The sequence below is a fragment of the Rhinolophus sinicus genome, chromosome 1 (genome assembly GCF_057876585.1).
Source record: "Rhinolophus sinicus isolate RSI-liver-muscle chromosome 1, RSI-T2T, whole genome shotgun sequence".
Taxonomy (NCBI): Eukaryota; Metazoa; Chordata; class Mammalia; order Chiroptera; family Rhinolophidae; genus Rhinolophus; species Rhinolophus sinicus.
In genome coordinates, this window is record NC_142501.1 from 159,633,293 (window position 1) to 159,656,222 (window position 22,930).

Here is a 22,930-nt window from a genome sequence, read left to right on the forward strand (position 1 = left end):
ACCATCACCTTGGGGATTAGGGCTTCAACATGAATTTGGGGGAATACAAACATTCAGTCCATGCCATTGAGGAAATTGAAACTCTGTAAATCTTAGTTTCTTCCTGGAACTAATTATAGCTATCTCATAGGGTTTTTCTGAAGATTAAATAATTGTTTAATATATACATATAAGTCTGCTTAGACTGAGTTATGCTGTGGAAACAAATGACTCCCAAATTTCAGTGGCTTACAACATGCAAGGGTACTTCTTTTTCATGTTCATATTCTCAACACTTCAGCTGTGCTCTGCTCCAAATCTTCATTTCAAGGCCAACGCTGAAGAAGCAGCTTCCACAGGGACAGGCCAGTCTCATGGCAAAGGGAAAAGAGAGATGGCAGAACCTCACAACTGGCTCTCAGAAATTCTGCTTAGAAATGGCGTCACTTCCGTTCACACTTTAATGGCCAAAGTAAATCGTGACCAAACTAATGTAAAGCATAATCCTTCCGTAGGAGCAGGCCTGAGAATGAGGGGCAGTGACTATTTTAGCAATCATACAATCTATCACAGTATATAAATGTGTAACCAGTAAATGTTAGTGTCCTTCCCTTCCCTCTTTTCCCTTCCTGATCCTGCTGAGGAAGACAGTTGGAGAGGCCTTGTAAAGTCATGGACAGGAGTCTAGATTCTGGAGGCGGACTGCCTGAGTTTGAATCCTGACTGCTCTTTTCCCACTGTGTGGCCTTGGGCAAGTTATTTAACCTCTCTGTGCCTCAATTTCCTCCTCTTTAAAATAGGATTAATAATAATAGTATCTATGCCATAGAGCTGTGGATTGATTTAGGTATTATATGTACCATGTTTAGAACAGTGCATGGCATATATTAGGTTGGTGCAGAAGTAATTGCGGTTTGAAAGGTTAAAAATAATTGCAAAAACCACAATTACCTTTGCACCAACCTAATAGTAAGCCCTATATAATTGATAACTCTTGTTGCTGCTGCTGTTACTGTTGTTATTGATAGAAACCTGGTTCAAAGTCCAAAGACGTGTTTTAAAATTTCAGCTTATTCTGTTAGTGACCTTAGGCAAGTCACTTAATTTCTGAGTACTGATTATTTTTTCACCTGTAAAATTGGAATAGCACTCACTTCTAGAGAGGCCACGTAGGACAATGTTTAAAAGCATGGACTCCGAGCTGGATTACTTGGGATCAGATTCCAACAACACCGCTTTCAAGCTGTGCGGCTTTGCACAAATTTCTTAATCCCTGTGTGCCTCAGTTTCATTACCTGTAAAATACAGATAATAATCATACCGTATATTCATAGAAGTGTTATGGGAATTAAATGAATGAATAGTTAATATGTTAAAGATATTAGAACAGCACCTGGCACTTTGGAAATGCTCAATAACTGGATGCACATAGAAAGTGCTTAGTAAGTTTTAACTCCATTCTCTCCTCACAGGGTTTTGAGGACTGACTGTACGAATAGGCATGAAAGTGCTTTATATAAAGTACTGGTCAAGTGTGACGACTTAGGAATCTGCAGTGTAGACGTCTATGGCTATGTAATTAGGCTTAACCAGGCTTAGCATGTCCAGACAGTAAGTAAACATTTTCTTTTGAAAGTCTACCAAGCTCAGAGCGACCCCCTTACCTGCCTCCTGTAGGTGGGGATGGGCCCTGGCTGCTGTGTTTGTAGCTGGTGAGTTCTAGAAGCAAACGCTGACACGTGGCCCTGTTTCCAGCATGTCTGAGCATTTTATGTATCACACTCAGGACAAACAAAGCTTTGTAGCCCAAGATAAACCAAAAAGATTGGAGTTATCCTGACTGGTTCTGATCTCCAAAATAATAAAGCCTTGAATATTTCCTGTAAACCTGGACTCTCTAACCAAAATAATTTTATCCCTGAGTTTTGCTATGCTGATATCTAAAGACACATCATGACCTTTGTGAAACTGATAATTATGTGGGAAAGTTACTGTTTTCCCACCATAAACAGACTAATGTTACCATTATAATCTTGTAATTTGAGTTTATTTTCTTTTAAATACTTGTGTTGATTTTTTTTCTTTTAATTTGGGAAGCCTGTTCCCTTGTACTCTTTGTAAGTAAACTATGTCTTTCCTTTTCTACATGTTTCTGTCTTCGCTATAATCGATTGGACTAGGGGTTGCACCCCTGACCCAACAAGGGCCAAATTCTCCCTCCAGGAATTCGTAATCTTTTTCAGCTTCCTAAACCAGGAAGATGTGAACTGTGGGAAACCAAGAGGTGCAGAAGGTTCCTCAGCAGAGTAGAATGAAGCAGAGACAAGATGGGGTGGGAATGAGATAGGGATGGGGAGATGACCCTACCACCCAACACCCCAACAGCTTCCATGCTATCACACTGCTTTATCCACTTCATAACACTAATCACTGTCAAAAGATGTTTGCTTGTTTGTGTCTCTGTTCCTGGAAGAATGAATGTAAGTGCCACGAGGGCAGGACAATTGTCTGGTTCATCGCTGACTCCCAGTGCCTAGATCACTGCACGGCATATAGTGGGAATTCCATAAATACTCACTGAAATGAATTCTATTTACTTGTTCATTATCAAATTTTAAAAATCTGAGAAATTGTGTCCCATTGTTTCAAAGATCTTGTTATCTGCTTTGAGTTATTACAAATTTAACAGCATTAGGGATAGTGACCGAATAATCTTGTGTGATTACTTTTGAAGGCTGAAACTAAGAATGGTAAGAGCCTGCATCCATGCAATGGGTGACATTAGAGTACCCCTTCATAAAGATCGAGCCTCACGGATCGTCATAAGGAGTGGTCTGGGATGATTTCTCCCAACCATCCCTGGGGTTATAATGATGAGCCTTTGAGAAAAGGTCGGGGCAAACATGTCTTGTTTCTGTCTTCACTGCAAAAGCCAAGGGACTATAATTACTTGGTTTTATGTGTGACTTATATGGAACATTAGTTATGCAAAGGAAGTTTCCTTCAAATTGCCTTGTCTTCCAAAATGTTCAAAGGAATGCCCTTTATAAGAAGGTAATTAACATGACATTTTGTACAATTTATAGTAATAGGCTAAAATTTTTCTTGCATTATCCAGGAAGTGCTTATTCATGATAAATCTGTTTTGATCATAATAAGCATTTTTCTCTGGTTTGGTGTTTAATCTTTGTTAATATGGAAATAAATAATTTCCCATCTTAGTTATGGAGTAGTATTCATCTGTATTGTTCATTTTTGTTTGCTGTCCACTATCTTTATGTTTCCTAAGTAAAAAATGTTCCTATGGGATAAAATGCCACTTAATAAACTTCAGGGATCCTTGAATTTTTTAAATGAGTATTTATTATGTTCATTTGTTCCCATAGTTCCCATAGTTCATTTGTTCCCATAGAAACTCTGTTCCCAGAGTTTCCTTCTTTTTGAGTTTTTAAGTTTTCTCTCGTGTGTGTGTGTAATATAGATAAGCCATTTGGGAAGGAATTATTATTTTTTTAAAGAAGTCATTTTCAATTGATGTGGCAAGATTTTTTACAACACTTTATAAGCCCTTCTGACCTGTATTTAACTTACATCTAGTCTGCTGGTGATTTCGTCTATGGTATTCTACATTTCAGTTATTGAATTCTTCACTTCTGACTGGTTCTTTTTTATGGTTTCTATGTCCTATTTTATGCTTGCTATCTCTTTGTTGAAGTTCTCACTAAGTTTCTTGAGCATCCTTATAACCATTGTTTTGAATGCTGTCTCTGATAGGTTGCTTGCCTCCACTTCATTCTTTTTCTGGATTTTTCTCCTGTTCTTTCATTTGGGACACATTTCTTTGTTTCCTCAGTTCGGCTGCCTCTATGTGTTTGTTTCTCTGTATTATGTAGACCTGTTATGTCTCCCAGTCTTAACCGGGTGGCATTATGTAGTAGGTGTCCTTTGAAACCCAATGGTATAGTCTCCCTGGTCACCTGCTCCAGGTGCTCCAGGAGTGTCCCTTGTGTGGAATGTATAGCTCTTCTGTTATAGTTGAGCCTTGATTGCTATTGACACATAAGTGGGTGGGATTGACCCTCAGGCTGACTGCCTGTGGGGTTTGGCCACGTCCACAGCTTATGGACTGCTGTGCTGGAGGCTTACCCCACTGAGAGGGATTTGCCCCAGTGGGCTCTGGTGTCTGTTGAGACCACCATTTGTGTGTGCCACTTGTGGGGCTAATTTGGCGGTGCTCTGCTATGGTCTGAAGCCAGTCTCCAAGTATGTTGGTTCTGGAGCCCCTTGGAAGGGGCTGCAGTGCAGGCCCCGGTCAGCCACTGCCTGTGACTGCCCATGGGCTACCTGGTAGGAGCTACAAAGGGATCCACAGTTGTTCACTGCCTGTACTAAATTTGGAGGCGTGTGGGAGAGGGCCATTGTGGGGACAGAGCCCCAGAAAGTAGTTTACAGGCTCTCGGCCTCACGAGAAGGGGTACTGGCTCGGGTGGTGAATGGCCGTCGGCTGTGGCTGATTGGCCGTGGGCTGTGGCCGGTTAGCCAATTGGCCGCTGGTATAACTGCTGCGACTACGAAGGATTGCGGAGGATTGCTGAGGAGCCGAGCAGAGCCGAGCAGAGCCGAAGAGAGCGGAAGAGGAGAGCCGAGAGAGAGGAACAGAGGAGAGAGTGGAGAAGAGTCGTTGGTCGGTCGGTTGGCGGAAAAGCGGACGGCAAGTCAGTGTCCGGTGGGCCCAGCCTCCAGTGAGACCATGGTGGTATGGCTCCCCTACCTATGGCTCTGTGGGTGTTCCTTGTTGGCCTCACCGTATCCTGCGTTCTTATGTGGGGAGCGGGACCAGAGACCCCGCAGGCCGCCCCGCACGACAAATGGCGGAGCGAGCAAGGTCTCCCGCACGACAGCCATACTGAGAACTGAGGACGGCTGCCACCAGCACCAGGCCTGAGGTAGCTCCGCAAAAAGCCAGAACTGCTACTCCCAGAGGCGTGCTGCCACCTGCCAGCTCCCTTAAGTTTCAGCCCCTGATAAAGCCTCAATGTGCGAGTTGGGTGAGGCAAGGTCTCAGGGAGTCACTACAGTGGAAAGAGTTGTGGTCACCAGGTTAACGGAGACTCTGGTTTGGTGCCAGTGCTGAGCCTGGAGTTAATCAACAAAAGTCTCAGAGCACACTGAGGCTAGTTGCCACCCCCCTGGGGCCCATGAACTCTGATAATTTTCCAAGAAAGACGACAATGCTGGAGGGACTGGCTGCTCATGGAGTAAGTGTCTCCGGCTATGTATGCAAGTTGGGTGGGGCAGAGTTCCAGCTGAGTCAGCATTGTGGAGCAGCGGGCTCACCAGGCCAGTCAGATTCAGATTTCACCTGTGGGGGTCGGGCTCAACATGCGAAAGATGGCGCCTGTCTGCTCGCTGCACAGGAAGACTACCCCTCATTGGGAAAATGCTCACTGTCCTCCAGTCTTCCTCCTGAAGGAGGTCAGTCTGGCCCCCCTATGACTCTGAGGTCCCCCAAGTCACCGTCCCTCTGCTGGAGCCCAAGGTGCGTGCCTGCAAGTGAGTGAGTGTATACAAGCTGCTTACAACCGGGTTTCCACAGTCTTCCATCCATCTGATTTCTTGGAATACCCACTGTTTTTCACAGCCAGATGTTGTGGGGGCTTCTTTTGCTGGCACCAGTCCTCTGGGCTGGGGAACCTGGTGTGGGGCTGGGATCCTTGCTCCTCCAGGGGGAACCTCCACAGCCAAGATTTCCCTCCTGATTCTCAACCACCTCACAGGGGGTTGGGGCTTGTTCCTTATCTCCAGCCCTCCTACCAGTGTCAATGTGGCTTCTTTATATTTTCAGTTACAGGACTTCTGTTCTGCTAGACTTCAGATGGTTCTCCAAGTTGATTGTTATATAATTTAATTGTAATTTTAATGTGTTCACAGAAGGATGCAGGCACAGTGATTATCTACTCCACCATGTTGGATCTAGTACCTAATGGATTCTTTATTTCAGTTATTGTAATTTCCATTTCTGACCTTTTTTTTCCTATCTCCATTCTTATGTTTCCTATCTCTTTGTTGAAGTTCTCCCTGAGGTCATTGAGCATCCTTATAACTAGTGTTTTGAACTCTGCATCAGGTAAATTGCTTGTCTCCATTTGGTTTAGTTTTTTTTTTTTCTTTTTTCTTTTTTTCTGGACCTTTGTTCTAGTCTTTTATTTGGGACATGTTTCTTTGTCTCCCCAGTTTGGCTGCCTCTCTGTGTTTATTTCTATGTATCAGGTAGAGCTTCTGAGTCTCCCAGTCTAAGTAGACTGGCCTTATGTAGTAGGTGTCCTGTCGGGCCCAGTGGTGCAGTCTCCCTGGTCACTTGAGCTTGGCTCTCCGTGTGTGTCCTTTTTGCAGGTTGTATGTGCTGTCCTGTTGTAGTTGAGCCCTGGTTGCTGTTTGCATGTCAATCGGAGGGAATGACCCTTGGGTTGATTGGTTTTGAGGACTAGCTGTGAGTATAGTGGAAGAAATGTCATGCAGGGGTTGACTCTACAGAGGAGAATTCACTTTAGCAGGGCTCTGGTGCCTGCGCAGTCTGCCTGCCCTTTGGTGTGTTGTCTGTGGAGGCAGCTGGGTAGAGCTCTGGCTTGATCTGAAGCTGGCTACCAGGCGTACTAGACCCACGGCCTCCTGGGAGGGGCCTCTCCACAGGCCAAGTTCAACCACAGCCTGTACCCTGCCTGAGGCCACCTGGAATAAGTCACAAAGCAATCTGCAGATGGCCACCACCTGCACTGAGGTTGGAGGTGCCTTAGAGACGTTAAGCTGTGAACTGAAGCTGACTGCCAGCAATGCCAGGCATGGGACTGCTTAGCAAGAGGTACAGGGCACGCCAAGGCCAGATGTTGCTTGTTTGGGGTTTGTGACTCTTTAAGAGATTTTAGGAAAGTCCACAGCATGAGCCAAGACAGGCTATTCGTGTGGAAAAGCCACAGGAAGTGGCTTGGGTGGGCCCACAAGTTGGGTAGGGCAGGGTCTCAGGTGAGGTGAATGGTGTTATCCAGGTTGATGGAAACTTAGATATGGAGCCTGCCTGCATCTGTACTCTGGGTGAGGGGGAACAATGGGTTCTGCCAGCACTTCTGTCTGGAAGAAAGCTGCCCCTCCAGCTTTTGCATTGAGCTACACAATTCAGTTCCTCCCCATATGTTCCTGGCACTTTTCAAGCTGCTGCCCCAGTGCTGGACCTCAGAGTGAGTGAGTCCATCAGTGAGTAAGTCCATGTGCAGGCCCTTTAAAAGGAGTGCCTGGGACTCCAGCCACCCTCTGTCTCACTCAGCCACAATGTCCACTGGTTTTCATAGCCAGAAGTTATGGGGACTTCTCTTCCTGGCACTGGAACTCTGGGCTGGGGAGCCCAGGGTGGGACTGGGACCCCTCACTCCTCAGGGGGAATCTCCATAGCCAAGACACCTTTCCTGGTTTTTAACTGTCACACGTACATGTGAGACAAACCCATTCCTTGTCTGTGCCCCTCCTACCAGTCTCCACGTGGCTTTTCTGTATGTCCTTAGTTATAAGACTTCTGATCAGCTTGTAAGTAATCTGATTCTTTATCATTTATTATATTTTTAAAAACCTTAAAAATTGGGGGCTTTGGCCTCTATTTTCTTTTTTCTTTTTTTTAAATTAAAGTTTATTGGGATGACAATTGTTAGTAAAGTTACATAGAATTCAGGTGTACAATTCTGTATTTCATCATCTGAATATCACATTTTGTGTTCACCACCCAGAGTCAGTTCTCCTTCCATCACCATATATTTGATGGTCTCTATTTTCTATCCTTCCTATTTTGTATAACTGAAATTGCCCAAATCGATTAAATTAAAATATAATCAACTTGTGAGGAAAGAGTAAGTTTATATGAATAAAAATTTGTACTCATTGTCAAAAGGACATTACAATAGAGAATGACCTTAGAAGATTTTTGTGTTGTAGACATCTGTACACTGAACTTTATTCCTGTTATTAAGGAATTACAGATGAGGAAGGCTTATCTATTCAGCATTTATTACTGCATTAGCCTCACCAATTATCTATTGACTGTGTCTCAATGCTGGTGATTTTTCTTAAAGGCTTGAAATATAAATGTTTCCTGTTGGGCACAAGCACAGAAGCGGAGCCCACTGCTAATTGCTTGCTCATCAAATTGCTTATAATGGAGATAAAATAACCATTCGGATCTTTTCCAAGCCTTGGGTATTAGATAAAAATTTTGGCAATTAGTGCAGCAGTAGCTTTTGGTTTTGAATTCCCTGCAGCCGTAAGTTTGACTTTAAGCAGCTGATTGCTTTCCATAGTAGTAGATTAGATGATTTCTTTGTGTTTCTTATAGCCACGTGAAATTTTTTTTTAGTTTTCATTTTTAAGTAGGTCTTTATTTCTTCAAGTCTTCTTGATGACTTGCCTTAGCCAGGGTTGGGTAATAGGTTTCACCTTGTATGAGAAATTGATGTATTGGGTTGGGATCATGAGCCCGCATTTTGTTCAGTGGGAAAATGTATCCTGATCAATTGATGTCTGTCATGGAAAAAGAATGGATATTAGTGATGGGCTGTGCATCTGCTATCAAGTAAGCACAGTAAATGCCTTTGAATAGCCGCCAAATTACCTCTAATGTGCAGAGAAGGAGAATGTTTCCTCTCACTCTTAGGCTTAGTGAATGTGGTCTGTGAATTTAACTGACAAAAAAATAGATTACCAGGAAAAAAGGAATACAGATTTATTAACTTTTTTATGTGCATGGGAGTTAACAGAAAAGTGAAACTTGAAGAAGTGACTAGACTTGAGGGCTTATATACCACCTTATCAAAGGAAAGGGGATTTGGGGTTCAAAGGATGGTAAATTATGGAGGGGTGACTAGGAAATTTATGGGAGAACCAATGAACGATAAGGGTAATTTTACTAAATTCTGTTTTTGCAAACTCATTTCAGTGTCAGCTCTCAGTCTCTGGTAAGTGTGCTCTTCTCTTCCTGGAACAGTATGGGGACACCTTCCCAAAGGGAAATTTACGCCCTGTTTTTAGGCAATGAATTCTTCCTATAGCTGTTGATTCTCAATTGCCTTCAGCTCAAAATAATCCTCATGCCAAAGTGTCATATTTTGGTGCCACATCTTGACCCCCTTCAAATGCTAAACTTCTTTTTTCCAGAGTAAAAGATTGTAGTGTAAGAACAATGTGAAAGTCATTGTTCCCTCAGCTTCTTAGCTTTGATTTTGAAAATGTTTTTTTCTAACCGCTCTTGAAAGTCAGCAAGTCCATAAAGCAAACGAGCTAACTTGATTTCTAAGTTTTCTTTCTTACAGCAAGAACTTTTTTGATGTCTAAGACTCTGAAGAACAAAGTATTATTCCAAACCAGAGAAGGGCCATGTTACATCTCTTGGGTTGCTCTGTGTTTGCCCAGCTGTAGTTCTCTTCCTTTTCTCCTGTTTCTCCATCCGTGCTAGCGCATGAGTTGGTGATGACAACCCATCTGTTTGAGGATTTCCTTTTCCTTTCTTCTTCTGCATTCTTTATTAATACACGTGCTTCCCCACGTGCAGTACAGTGTGGAAAAGTCCCTGTGGTACTTTACAATTGGAATCACCAGGATTTTTATTTCTCCTTTCATTTCACAACTTAATGTTTCAGTGCTATGTCTAGAAATACAATAATATGCTCATTCTGATACTGCAAATTCCCCTGTGTCTGCTTCTTTTTGTCTTCTGATTTAACCTTCATGCTTAGTGGTGCACTGGAGCTGCTTATTAATTTCTTTGGGATTTTGTGGGCTGGTTTTTAAACATGGCCATTATTAAACACTGGGTTACATAAACTTACATTTAAATAAATTATATTAAAAACAAAGGTAATAGAGTATCTCATCACTTCCTAATTATTTTACTGTATCTTAATATTATCTGTGCTCTTGAGGAGAGCTATGCCCATTGTATCTATCTGCATGGGGGAAACACTACATAATTGTGCACATTCTACTGTACATCCCTCCCATACCCATGTTTAGTGATGTCATGGCAGAAACTACCAATCAGGACTTTACTTTCCCTGCAGAGCCAGTTGTTAAACATTTGCCACCACACCGCTGCTCTAAGCCCACAAAATGCTGCTAGATTATATGTTAGTTAAGTTTTAATGACCAATTCTTCATTTTGGTTGTGCTTAATATCATTCTTCTTTTTTCCGGTGTTAAGATTTTTGCAACCAGTTCACAGAAAGGTTCTCATCAAGTCAAATGCATTGTCCTTTCAACCTTGTTTAAGGGTAGATTAGCATCAGTTTCATTAAGTCCACTAACCTCCTCCGTTTGAGTCGGTTCTAATTCCTTCATTTCATTTGCTGCACACATGACACCACTAAAATCTTGGAGTCAGTCTCTGTCAGTCGTTCTGTATCAGACTGAATAGTTGCTGAGGTTTTTCAGTAACAGTTGTCTGCCTAGTTGGCTATAGTTTTAGTTTCTAACCCGTGGTCACTCTTCCAGTATCATCTCTACCAATTCACTCTCTGAAGACGCTTTGTCAATACAGTTATTTCCACTTGGAGGAGAATCTTTCTAACTGTGAAGAAAACTTGAGTGTTTTCAAATTTTTCTGCTAAAACAGACTCTTTCTGAGAGTTTTCCTCTATGAAATTTCCAAGTTAGAATTACTCTGTTTGTTACATTCTGGGTTATCTCTGTCAACTCTGGAGTCTGTAGCTCAAGTGTTGGAAACCACTGAATGGCAGCAGGATTATCTCAATAGTCTGGCGTGTACTGTAGGAACTAAAAGTGTACCTGGCCAACATCAGAATCCTTCTAGATGTGGTAAAAACAATTGGAGAATAGGAGATTCCTATCCCTAGGGCAGGAAAAATGCAAAAATAAAAGACAGGACAGGGTAACAGATGGCACATTCCTATGGCTTCCCAATTTTGCCTCAAATTGGCTTTTTTTTTTTTTAAACCATAGTTCAAAGATGATTTAGAAGTTGTGCTGTTTTATTTTTAGGTAACAGTGGGAAATTGCCTGAAAGTTGTAGGGCACGTGCCAACATCACTTTTCTGAGTCTGTGAAGCTTCTTTATGGATGAACTTCATTTCTAGAGGAGTGGGTGATTGAGATGAATCCCATAATGAAAATAGTCAGATTCACAAGATACATCACCGGGGTGATTATTCCAGGGCCTGGCAGATGTAGGTCTGAGTCTCCTCCCAAGAGAAGGGGGCACTAAGCTCCTCAGCTTACATGTCTCCTCGGGGCTCCTTAGTTGTGGAGGAAGTGGGGAAGCTGGTGCTGTGAAGTGCTCCCTTTGTGGGGAATCCTGGAGTAGTCAGAACTTGGGGTATCGGGGAAAACCTGGCTGACACGCTAAAGTAGGTCCCCAGGCTCCCAGGTACAGAGGTCACTCCATTTCTGTCCGATGCCTTGGGCTGGGTAGCAAGTGTGAGGACAGGCCTGCTCAGAGCTGTGTTCCCCAGGACGGGAGGAGTCAGAGCGGGTGCACTTTGTCTGGGAATGACAGGCACTGGCGGAAGCTGGAAGCATGCCGCCGTGTTGACAGTGGGTCTAATTATATCTGGCGCTCCAAATGCACTGGAAGTCCGCAGAGCTAGCAAGTCGGCTGCCTTCCTGTCAAAAGCATTCTCTGGTTTCCCTTTCAGTCTTTGAATTGGCTGTAAGTAGAAGGATGGAGAGACCAAATTAGAGAAAGCACTTCCTGGCTGGAATACACAGTTGACCCCATGCTAATTGACAGTTTGGGCCTGAAAGAGCTGGGGGTGGGGGTGAGGGTTAGCAGGGAAGGGGAGACTGTGCACATGTGACTCCTGCAGAAGATAAAATAAAGGGGGATCCTAACGCTGGAGTGACAGGTAGGTGTGGTTGAAGTTGGGCTAAACTAAGAAACAGGTTTGGCTTTTGCCTGATTTGCCTACGTCTTGAAACGCCACTGTCCTCTCAGATGCAAACTTACAGCACAGGGAAATGAGTTGTGGGGATGGGTCCACAGCAATGTAGCCAAGTGGAAAGGTCCTAAAGTGTCCTCAGACCCCTGTTGTATCCTGGTCACTACCATCCCCCCACCTGAGTCATTTCCATGCTGGTGCTTTGACTAACCAGTCCAGATAGGCTAGATATTTTCTGTCCTTTTGTTTTATTTCCCCTCTTTATCATCAGCGTGACACAATGGTAGGATGTGTTCAACAAAAAACTCATTTTAGCACAACTGTACCATATGACATATACCCCAGGACTGGTCAATGTCCTTTCATTTGGCCTAGTTTTACGTCCTTCTTGCCTCTGGTGACCTACTTATCATCAGAGGTCATATACCTGATAGAATAGGTGAGTACCACAGACAAATGTGAGTAAGTGAACGCGTTTGTTTTTGAGCCCAAGTTCTGTCGGCTGTTTTAAGGGGGACACTGAACTTTTTAGGCAGGAATTAGAGACAGCAAACATCCTAGTCATTATGACCTAAATGACTAATTTTCTGTTGGTAGTGGGTGCTATTTTAGTCTCAGGATTTCCTTCAGGATGGTATTGGATTCAAGTGGTTAGTTTCAACTTTATGTCTTCTAAACTTAGGCCAGTACTCAAGTTCTCTAGTATGACAGAGGTATTTTATATGGGGAAAAAAAAAAAAAAAAAGCCTGTTCTCACTGAATCAAAACATTTCTATTTGGGTTCAGTAAACAAGAGGTTTAAAGAATTCAGACACAATCAAATTTTACCAGTCCCGCAAATACTATCACTGTACTAAATTTCTACAATTCAAATATGGACTTCTTTTGTAAATTATCTAAAGCAAGGGTTCTAAACCAGGGACAATTTTGCCCCCCAAGGGGCATTTGGCAATGTCTGGAGACATTGTTGGTTGTCATACGTGGGGGTAGGAGGGCTGTCAGCATCTGGAGGGGACAGCCAGGGATGCTGCTAAACATACTACAATGCACAGGACCACCCAAGGACAAAGAATTATCAGGCCCCCAAATCAGTAGTGTCACTGTTGAGAAACCCTGATCCAAGGTAACTTAATTTCTTTTTTGGGAAAGGCAATATGCTATTGACTTACCAGCATCTGAAAGATGTAGTAGCTTTTTCTGTATCCAGGACTGCTGTCACTGCTCTCATCTGACAAACCAAACACCCCTTTCTATAAAAGAAGAATGAAATTGTCTTAGAATCCCAGTTTTCTTCCAGTCTGTTGTTTCCTTTCCAAAAACAAGGGTTGGCATACTCCAGTCATACTCTCGAAGTAAAGTATAAAAACACCTGTCTCTGAACTCTTAGGAAATAAAGTAATCGTAAATGATTTGTCTAGATTACAGACTCATATACGCACCAATGTCTAGACATTTTTTAATGTGTTTGGAAATATCTGTAAGTGTTCCACACTTCCAGGTTATCTTAACTAGAGCATACTAAACACAATTTGCATTTTATTGATAACTTAGGGCCCCTATAAATATCATCTACCTACTGCAGTACTGTGACAGCCCTGCGAGGGTGTTCAGGCTTAGGTTCACTTGCCCCCGCCTAAGTGATGCTAAGTTGAAGTTTGAAGTTAAACAACTTTTTTGGTTGTGACAGTGGTGGGAAGAAGGGGGAGAGGTGTTGTCTTGTGGTTTTTTGTGTGTGCTTATTTGATCTCTTGACAATCAGAAAGTCTGGCTATGGATTGATACAGATATTGATGAAATGTAACTGATGAGTCCTTTAAGGTCAGTTCCAGTAATCTAACCAAACATGTCCAATAAGAGATTATTTGATTAAGAAGAATGAAAAAAATTAATGAAATATTAGATTCAAAATGCAGTTGGTAGAGAGGATTCTTAAAACCTCAAACCTCTGGGAGAGGGAGAGTTGGTTGTAGCTAAAAGGCAAAAGAAGGAGTCCTGGGTAGCAGAACATTGAAAATATGATTTCCAAGTCCCTTTCCAGCTGTAATATTCTATGAGGCCATGATTGTATTTTCACCGAGGAGTGTCCCAGTTGTCAAGACCCCAAAAGCTATTTTTCTAAGAATGTAGTGGTAGCTGGAAACAATTTAAAAGCAGAAAAGAAAGTGTCTGTGTATGTAGGGGAGAAGAAAATGACGCAGAACCACAAACAAGGAGAAAACACACAATTACTATAGCTCTGTTTCCTAGAGGAAATCATATATTTGGCACTATAAATGCTTCATATTCAGTGCCATAGATTAAAACAGAATAGGATGTCATTCTAAATAGTTATGATTTTTTAAAAAGGAAAGAAGATGGCACAAGGGCATGTATACAATATATATATTAATAATTTATCTTTTACTTCATCAATACAAAATGCTCATTATATATAAATGACAAAAGGATATAGATATTGTAGATGGTTTGTATAAAGAACAAGAAATTGGAAAGATATTTCAATTCAGAGTTACACTGAAGTTTGCTATTTTCTGGATTCTAGGAGTGGAGAAAAATAACAATATTTGATATTCTGACATTGCCCTGATATCTTAGCATCATAAGAAAGAGAATATCAATGGACGCTCCATTCACCACTGCTGCCTCTCTTGTTTCTCCCTCTCTTCCTCTAATCTGAATGAGGGGCATCTCATGCAGAATTTCTACCGACCAGGCTACCCTAAGATACCTCACTTTTGACACTCAGAGAGAGGGAAGAAGCTGGCTGGAGGCCGGGAAGACAGGGCCTGTTCTGTCAGCCAGGACACTGTGACTTGTGTTGACCTGAGCAGAATTTCTTTGTTTTTCACCTGTAGGGAAGTGGACAGTAATTGGCCTTTCCACAGGGCAGCAGTCCTGAATCTAGAAGGGCACAGACTTCTAAAGGATCTATTTGAAATTGTATGCAAAATGTATGTGTGTGGGTGGCAGATCCAGGGTTTTCACAGATTCTGAAAGGGGCACAATGACCCCCAACAGAGCTGAAGACCGTGGCATGGAGCATGTCAGATAACCCTGGTCCTCACCACGTCCTTAGACCCTATGTGGTGTCCCTAAAGCACTTCCTTTTGAACCTCCCTGTGTCCAACTAGAATGAAATGCTGAGCCCAGACCTGGCACTAGTGAGGGCTTAGTGACTGAAGCCATGACATAGGAAATGCTGAACTATCCAATTGCAACTTTTCTACCACTTACCCCTTCTTTCTTCATCTACCAAAAAGAGGAACGGGATCTGTGTTTTATTCTACTCTGCATCATTAAAGAATATTTCTAATAAGAGAATACAATCGTGTTTCTACACACGTAAAAGGAACAAGTGTCAAGGATTATATTTAACTCATTAATTAATGAGGGAACTGGAAAGAGGTTACAACAGTTTTAAAAGAGAGCTCAAAATCCCACACATTTATACTCAGATATAGAATGCCAAAATGAATTTACAAATAGTGCAAAACTGACAAAACTGGTCAATATCCACGAGATGATAATGCATCTTACCAAATACAGTGTGTATTTCCATGCACAGGATTTAATTACTTTAATATCAGTTTTATATAAGTTAACTTTATCCCTCCAGAGTTCTAAAATAGTCAAAGACGAAGGTAGGGGGATAAATGCATCAGCCAGAACATCATTAATTGCAAAGTCTTTCATACTTTTTTCTTATGGTGTCTTTGTTCTCAGGATGTTTTCTTTGAGATAGGCTTCGTATGTTAGTGACCACCCATTCGGTGTGATATGGGGGGGCACTGAGCAAACCCTTTCTTGTCACCCAATTCTTACCTACCTGGTTGCAGGGTACCTGAAGTTCCGCCCTGGGAGCTTCAGTCTTTGAGTGGGCCTTGGTTTACGCCATTCAGAACCCCCACGAAGAGCAACATTTCTAAGTGCCTTAGAGAGCATAAGTCACTTTCATGTGTGTTATTAACTTATTTGATTCTCACAACAACCCATTTTATAAGTGATGAGATGAGACTTGGAGGTTTGCCCGAGGTGACACGGACCTAGTGAGTGATGCAGTGGGGACTTGCAGCCAGTTCTTCTGGATTCAGAAAAGGCCCACTTCCTGCTATGCTCACGTGCCTTACAAGGCCAGCGCTTCTGGGAGAGGTTCCACCGAAGGCCGACCAGGGCACAGGACGAGGATTCACACTCGCTCCCAAAGTGCTTGGGCACAGTCATCAAAAATGGGAAGTTCACTCAACATTCATACCTCACACGTGTATTGAGCAAGGCAGATAGAGTCCCTGTCTTTGAGAACGGCAGCGCTAGCAGGGAAAACATACACCAAACAACTAAATCCACTATGAATTACTCAGGACTGTTAGAAGTGTACAAAGGACTGCAGGAGGTGGCCTGAGCATATGTGGGATGATTTAACTTTAGGTGGGAGTCGGGAAGGGGGGTCAGGGAAGTAATATTTAAGCTGCACTCTGAGGGAAGACTAGGTATTAAGGGGTGGTGGGGGAGGAGGAGGGATGGAAGGAAAAAATATTTCAGTCAAAGACAACATCAGCATGGTGGAGACTGAGCCAGAAACTTAGATCTCTACCGTTCTCCTTTTCCTCTCCCTCTGTGCCTGTGGGCTGTTCTCTCAGCAACAGAAAACAAAACCTGAAACCTAAATACTTTCCTAGGTAGAAAGTGTTGTGTGGATATTCTTGAGCAGAAGGACCTCGCCTTTATCCAATTTAGACTCCCTCTCGCCCTCTTGAGAGGAAGTAGAGTCAATAATTTAAACATCATTTCTGAAAATTTACTGACTCCTAAGTTACTTTTAGTCACCTTAATTTTACCAAAAATGAATGTAGATCCTTTCTTGAGAGAGGCAATGGATATTAAATGGTGTGAGAATGATGGCGGGCGGTGGGGGTGGAGGGGGCGGATTGACATAATTAATCTTCTCTCCAGAGTATCAGAAATCTGGATGCTCTGTAGACCCAGCAGTACGTGACTGTTCCTCTCTGTAAATCTAGAAATCCTACAAGGGGAAGAAGTGGGAAAGCAACAGAATTACTCACCATCTGAAGTGTAAGAACTCCGTGGAGAAAGACCAGCAGACTCACACACTGGGCCATACTGAGGTACTGAAAGCACAAGTGACACTTTTTTATTCATATAAATAAATGTATGTATATAGGGACAGGCTATCTTGGTCATTCAGTCCTTCCTTTATTCATTTAACACCAACTGTGTGCCATGGAAGCAGCAGAGCACAGTTACTAGAGCAGGCTGGGTTTGACTCTTGCTAGCTGTGTGACCTGAGGCAAATTATTGAACTTTTTTTGTCTGCCTCATTTTCCTCATCTATAAAATAGGGATAATATTAAAAGCTATTTCAAGGGTGGTTATTAAGTTTGAATGGGGTAGTGTATATGAAACACTTAAAATAGTGCATGGAACACAGGTAGCCGTCCGTGTGTTTAGAATTTCTTGTTGCTACCACAGTCTGAGCTGGGCACCAAATAGATATAGAGGTAAATAAAAAAAAGGCCTGGCTGTCAAAAAATTTAGTCTATTTTCAGAGATTAAATAAAAGGAATAGATTTCTGCTTCCCCTGCTTTAATCCTTACTCACAGTGGTTACTCATAAAATATTGGCTGAGCAATTCCATAAACTGAAAGCAACACAAGGTGAATTTGACATGAACAGTGCCTTGCACAGCTGTCTAGGTTAAAAGATGGAACTCTTAAAATCAAAGACAAAATGCCTGATGTAGAAATAACTAATAGTCATATGGGTCCTAGGAAATCCAGCTCTGGTTAGCTTGACACCACCCTGGCTGCTTCTTAACCTGCCTCACCCCAGCCCATTGTGAAATGGTGAATACATTTAATTCATCACCCACAGAGGCCCTTGTGGTATTTTCCAGGGATCCGGACGCAGCAGTGTGGTGGGTGACTCTGCAGCCTCCTCCAGGAGCCACTGGAGACCACTGAGGCCTGTGAGTCAGTGGGCCTGGTTCCTGAGTGTGGCGTGTAAAGTGCTCGGTCATACTGACCAAGTGTCAGCTATTGCTTCTACAATTCACCAGCTACAAACACAGCAGCCAAGAACACAGAGGGCAGCTTTCCAGCTGGACTTGTCCTTCTGGGTGTTGGGGAGACCCCGCAGGTCACTCCTTTGGCAGCAGGAACCATCTGAAGAGCCCTGATGTGAATATTTGTTGACTACTGAAGGGTACCTGAATATGCCACCCCAAGATAAGCCTCTTCAGCAGCTGAATTAATTTGAGCTAAGGCCTTTGAGAACCAGCTGATGCAGGAAAAGTTCTGAAAACAGGGCCTAGGTTTTCTTTGTGTAAGGGAAATTTCCATTCGTGAAAGGTGTCTCCCTCTCCCTGCCAGGAAAGAGGAGACTCTTAACAACTCTTACTAATAGAGAAGGCATTACCTTGAATCTGCGTACTGAGTCTTACTAAATTAAGTCTTACTAAACAAACCATTCTTTCCCTGGTCACCGTCCCATAACTTGCCTTCTCCATCCCAGAAACCCCAAACATCTTTTCCTTTGTTGTAGCTTAAAATGGTGTATGAGCCCAAGTTCTAACCATTCCTTCCGGTCACTCATCGCTGGGTACGCCCATTTGTACATGTGCGATGCACACGTTAATAGACTTCCATTTGTTTTTCCCATGTTAGTGTCTTTCGCTGGTCTAATTTACAGGACCCCAGCAGAAGAACCTGTTAGAGGCAGAGGAAAAAGATTTTTTTCCTCCCCTGCACTATTTCCTGCCTACCTGTCATCCCCAAATCATTTTTGAGAGCGTTTTTGGTTTAATCCCTGTGTAAAGTGCTTTATACAAATTATTTCATTTAATCCTTACAGTAACTGCATCCGGTGGGTATTTTATGCCCATTTTATAAATGAGGAAGCCAAGGTTTAGAAAGGTTAATAACTTACCCAAGGTCACACCAAAGTAGATGGCAGGGCTGGGGTTTGAATGTCTATTTGACTCCAGTTGATTCTTTCTGAGTGATTCAGATCTCCAGGCCTGTTTCTTATTTGGCCCATTGGAGTTGGACAGGATAATGGGCACGTGTGACTATTTTATCATTTACGTGGTGCTTTTCTAGAAACAGCCTAGCACTGTGGTTTGCAGGTAGATCCAGGCAAAATTGAACTATGATTTATTTGGACTTTTCTCAAGAGTTGGAAAATCACATTGCCAATGACCATTCTTCCCACTTGCATTTGTGCCTGTTGTATTCCTGGTGATTTTACTAGAAGTGCAAGGAGCTGACAAACACCCTGTCTTCTAACAGAGTCATGCCTGAGAATCTACATATTGAAATATCTATTGTTTCATAATACATCACTCTCTCTTTAGTTCTTCTCTATAGAACTGTTGGAACATTGTTAGTTTTTTGAAGGTAAGTGTATAGGTTTATGGTTTTATCTCTGCATTTCATTACTGAAGACTCACATGAGCATTACAAAATATTTGTACTTAAAAGGAGGTGTTGGGTCTGATAGGCCTGGAAAAAAGAGGAAGAACCAAGCTAAACAAAATCTGGGAGCTTAAAAAGACCATAGTACTGTCTGGACTTCCTGCCTTGGGGGTGGGTCTTCCCCCCAAGCATTTCCTGTTCCAGTGGCCTCCCTGCTGATCCCTGCTTTGGGGATTGAAGCAGAGGAAGAACCAGGGTGAGTGTCAACCCCTTGACAGCCACTAGTCCTGGGCAGGCACCCTGAGGAGAGAATCAGGTTCTTTTGCTGCCAAAGAATAGCTGCCAAGAACCATTAAAAATTTTCCCCTGAGAAGTGAGAAAATGAGAGAGAGAGAGAGAGAGAGAGAGAGAGAGAGAGAGAGAGAGAGAGAGAGAGAGAGAGAGAGAGGCTAAGGAAAAGGTGGCAGTTGAGAGAGGCGGGAAATACCAGGCAGGCCCAGGTGGTGGCAGAGAAGCCTGACCGCCTACACGGGAGACTGGATGTGATGGCAATAGGCACGCTTTGGCATCTAGGCTGGTTCCAGGTCATCTGCTACCAACTCTTGAGGCCACTGGTAAATGTTGCGCTGGCTAAGGTGAGTCTTCAGTTTAGGTCTAAGTGCAGATCTTGGCTTCTACCTAATGAAGTGTCTTTGTTTGCCCTCACCGCTCTGGGTAATAGTAGTTAATAATAAAAGTAACTTACACTATATCTCACACCTGATATGCTGCAGACACTGTTCCAAACTCTTCAACTCTATTTGTTCGCTTCTCGCAACAGCACCCTGAGGTAGGAACTGTTTCTATTTTGTTTTACAGATGGGGAAATTGAGGCAGAGTGAGGTTGAATAATTTCCCCAAAATCCCAGCTATGAAATGAAGATCACCTTTCCTACTCAATGTACGCAGACTGCTATGGAAGCAATTGTGTCCCCCCAAAATTCATGTGTTGAAGCCCTACTGCACCCCAATGTGATAATATTTGCAGGTGGGTGTTTGGGAGGTATTTAGGTTTAGATGAGGCGATGAGGGTGGGATCCTCATAATAAGATTAGTGCCCTTATAAGAAGAGACCAGAGAGATTGTTCCCTCTCTCTCTCTTTCTCTCTCTCTCTCTCTCTCTCTCTCTCTCTCTCTCTCTCTCTCTCTCTCTCCCCCTCCCGCTCTCCCTCCCTCCCTCCCTGCCCCGGGAGAACACAGCAAGAAGGTAGCTGTCTACAAGCCAGGAAGAGAGCTCGCACCAGAACCCAGCCACGCTGGCACCTTGATCTCAGACTTACCAGCCTTCAGAACGGTCAGAAATAAATATCTGTTGTTTAAATCACCCCGTCCATGTTATTTTGTTATATGAGCCCAAGTTGACTAAGACACAGCCTGCTGTACTGCTCCCAAGAGTTACCTTTTAGGCCCCTTGGTTCTGTATGAGGTACAGTTGTAGGTGTTGGGGCACCTCTGCACCCGGATCTGGCCTCCTGCCATGTACACTGATACTGTCTCCTTTCATTTCCTACAAGGTCTAGGCTCTTTCCTCCTCTGCCATACTCTGACCAGCACCCCCACACTGGGCATTCCCTACCCACACTCAGTCTCCTGTAGTGATGAAGGAGGACAGCCTGATGGACCTTATGTGGACAGATTAAGCTGATTTTCTGTAGTATTATCTGAGGAATATATACCTCTGAAGATTTTCTCTCTGTTCCTCCCTATGATAGTGTCTGATAGTCCATCTTCAGAGTCATTCTTTTGATTTACGTTACTACCTCTCCTAATATTCAATGAACATGTATTTGAGCACTGTGCAAGGTGGCAGGGACACAAAGAAGGAAGATAATTACCTTTACAGTGAAGGCTTTTCAGACCTGAAATGTTACACTTGCCCCTTGTGAAGGAAAAGCAACCTGGCCAGCACGGCCATGTTACAGGGACCTGCTCCATGTCGGTGGAGAGAGGGTCAGAGAGGAGACAGTGCCCAGAGTCCCAAATAACCTGCAGATGTCTACAGAACCACCTCAAGAAAGTTACACCAAGTGGGGAGCTATGTTATTATTATCGAAAAATGTTAAACAGTAATAATAAAACAATAATAATGAAATGAATCCTTACTAAGTCCTCATTACAGGCAAAGCAGTACACGCTCTCATTTGATCAGTGTTACAAAACAGGTTTTAATAACCAGTAAATTTTAAATAAGTGACCAGTAAATGTTTAAATTACCTGCACTGTTAATTATTTTTTAAAAGCTTGGCTGGAATGACTTTAGAAAAGCTACAGCAAACAATCTGAGGAAAATATCCCTTTGTCCACTAGATCCTAATTTTTTATACAGATCTTGTAGGTATGGGGTTGTTTTTGTTCTTACTTCAACTCCTCTATTAAACAACACACTCCTTTAGAGGTCCAGCAAAGGAAAAATATGTTTTCTGATTATAGTCTTACTTCAAGTTTGAAACACAAAGAAACGTAAGGAAAAGTTTTTCCCAGCCACAGTGAAACTGCTAAGGGAGATTACAAGGGAGAAAGGATGGGAAACTTTGTGGGCTCATGAACAGGATTGCTTACCTCACAGACTTTTACAATCATGGGCTCTGTGTTTTTCGTTTATTTGTTTTTTACCATTAATATCATCAATAAAAAAATTTTGAGCATGCACCCCTTATATATATTATTTATCATTTAAGCAATTTATCATTTATCAATGTTCAGCATGTTCTACTGCATATATATTATGTACATTATAGAAGTCACTAAAAATAAGTTTACAAGTATGACATTTTAAAATATAAATATTCTAAATTCTTTTTCTACCCCAGTGGGTTTTTTTACCCACCTCCAGGGGACAAACAAACCACTCTACTCTAGTGACCATCTCATGTTGCCACATCCACCAGAAAGAGGTCCAGCTCAGTCTGATGCCTAAAGGTTCAGTAAGCATCGAATAAATTAATAAATCAGAAAGTAGGCATTTCCCGCCAGACCCCTCAAGACTTACCTGCTGCCACTGGAGAGTTCTAAGACAAGCAGGTGATTCCATCAGAAAGCAACAGAGCATTCTCTTAAACCCACGAATTGCCTCTGGTGAAGAATTCTGTGGCTTTGGGTGTTCTTCAGACAGGAGGCCTTACAAAACATGATGTCAGACAGGGAGCAGCAGTCTGTTTTCAGGGTTTGTTTTTGAGAGAATTGCTTACCCTTGGCTTTGCCGCCAACCACACTACACCTCTTCATACATAATTATACAGAGGCTGGAGCACTTCAGGGGGCAGGGGAGGCAGAGCCTATGGTCACATATCCGTGAATTCCTAACCAGCAGAGAACTCCTCAGACAAACAGAAGTAAATCCTATAAACAAGCAATGCTTGAAATGTTGTGGGCATCAGTTTTATTTTTTTTCAATCCCCTGATTAAAAACTTACAGCTGTTGTCAGAGAAAAATATAAGGCAGATGTCAAATTCTAATTAAATAAACATAAGCTATATCATGTCACATCTTCTTTTGTGTTGGCCTTTGTCCCAGACATTATTTTATTAATCAGAGATTTAAAATCTGTATGATG

At 42.6% G+C, this 22,930-nt stretch overlaps 1 protein-coding gene across 1 annotated transcript; it reads right to left on the bottom strand.

The window, feature by feature from the left end:
- Nucleotides 1-11,243: 11,243 nt before the first annotated feature.
- On the bottom strand, nt 11,244-22,425 carry LOC148759289 (uncharacterized). The gene is made up of 4 exons (XM_088801782.1): nt 22,366-22,425; nt 16,967-17,032; nt 13,076-13,156; nt 11,244-11,675 (listed from the first exon to the last, which is right to left on the bottom strand). The coding sequence occupies exons 1-4, from the start codon at nt 22,423-22,425 to the stop codon at nt 11,244-11,246; spliced, it is 639 nt and encodes a 212-aa protein (XP_088657908.1).
- Between the last annotated feature and the right edge of the window lie 505 nt (nt 22,426-22,930).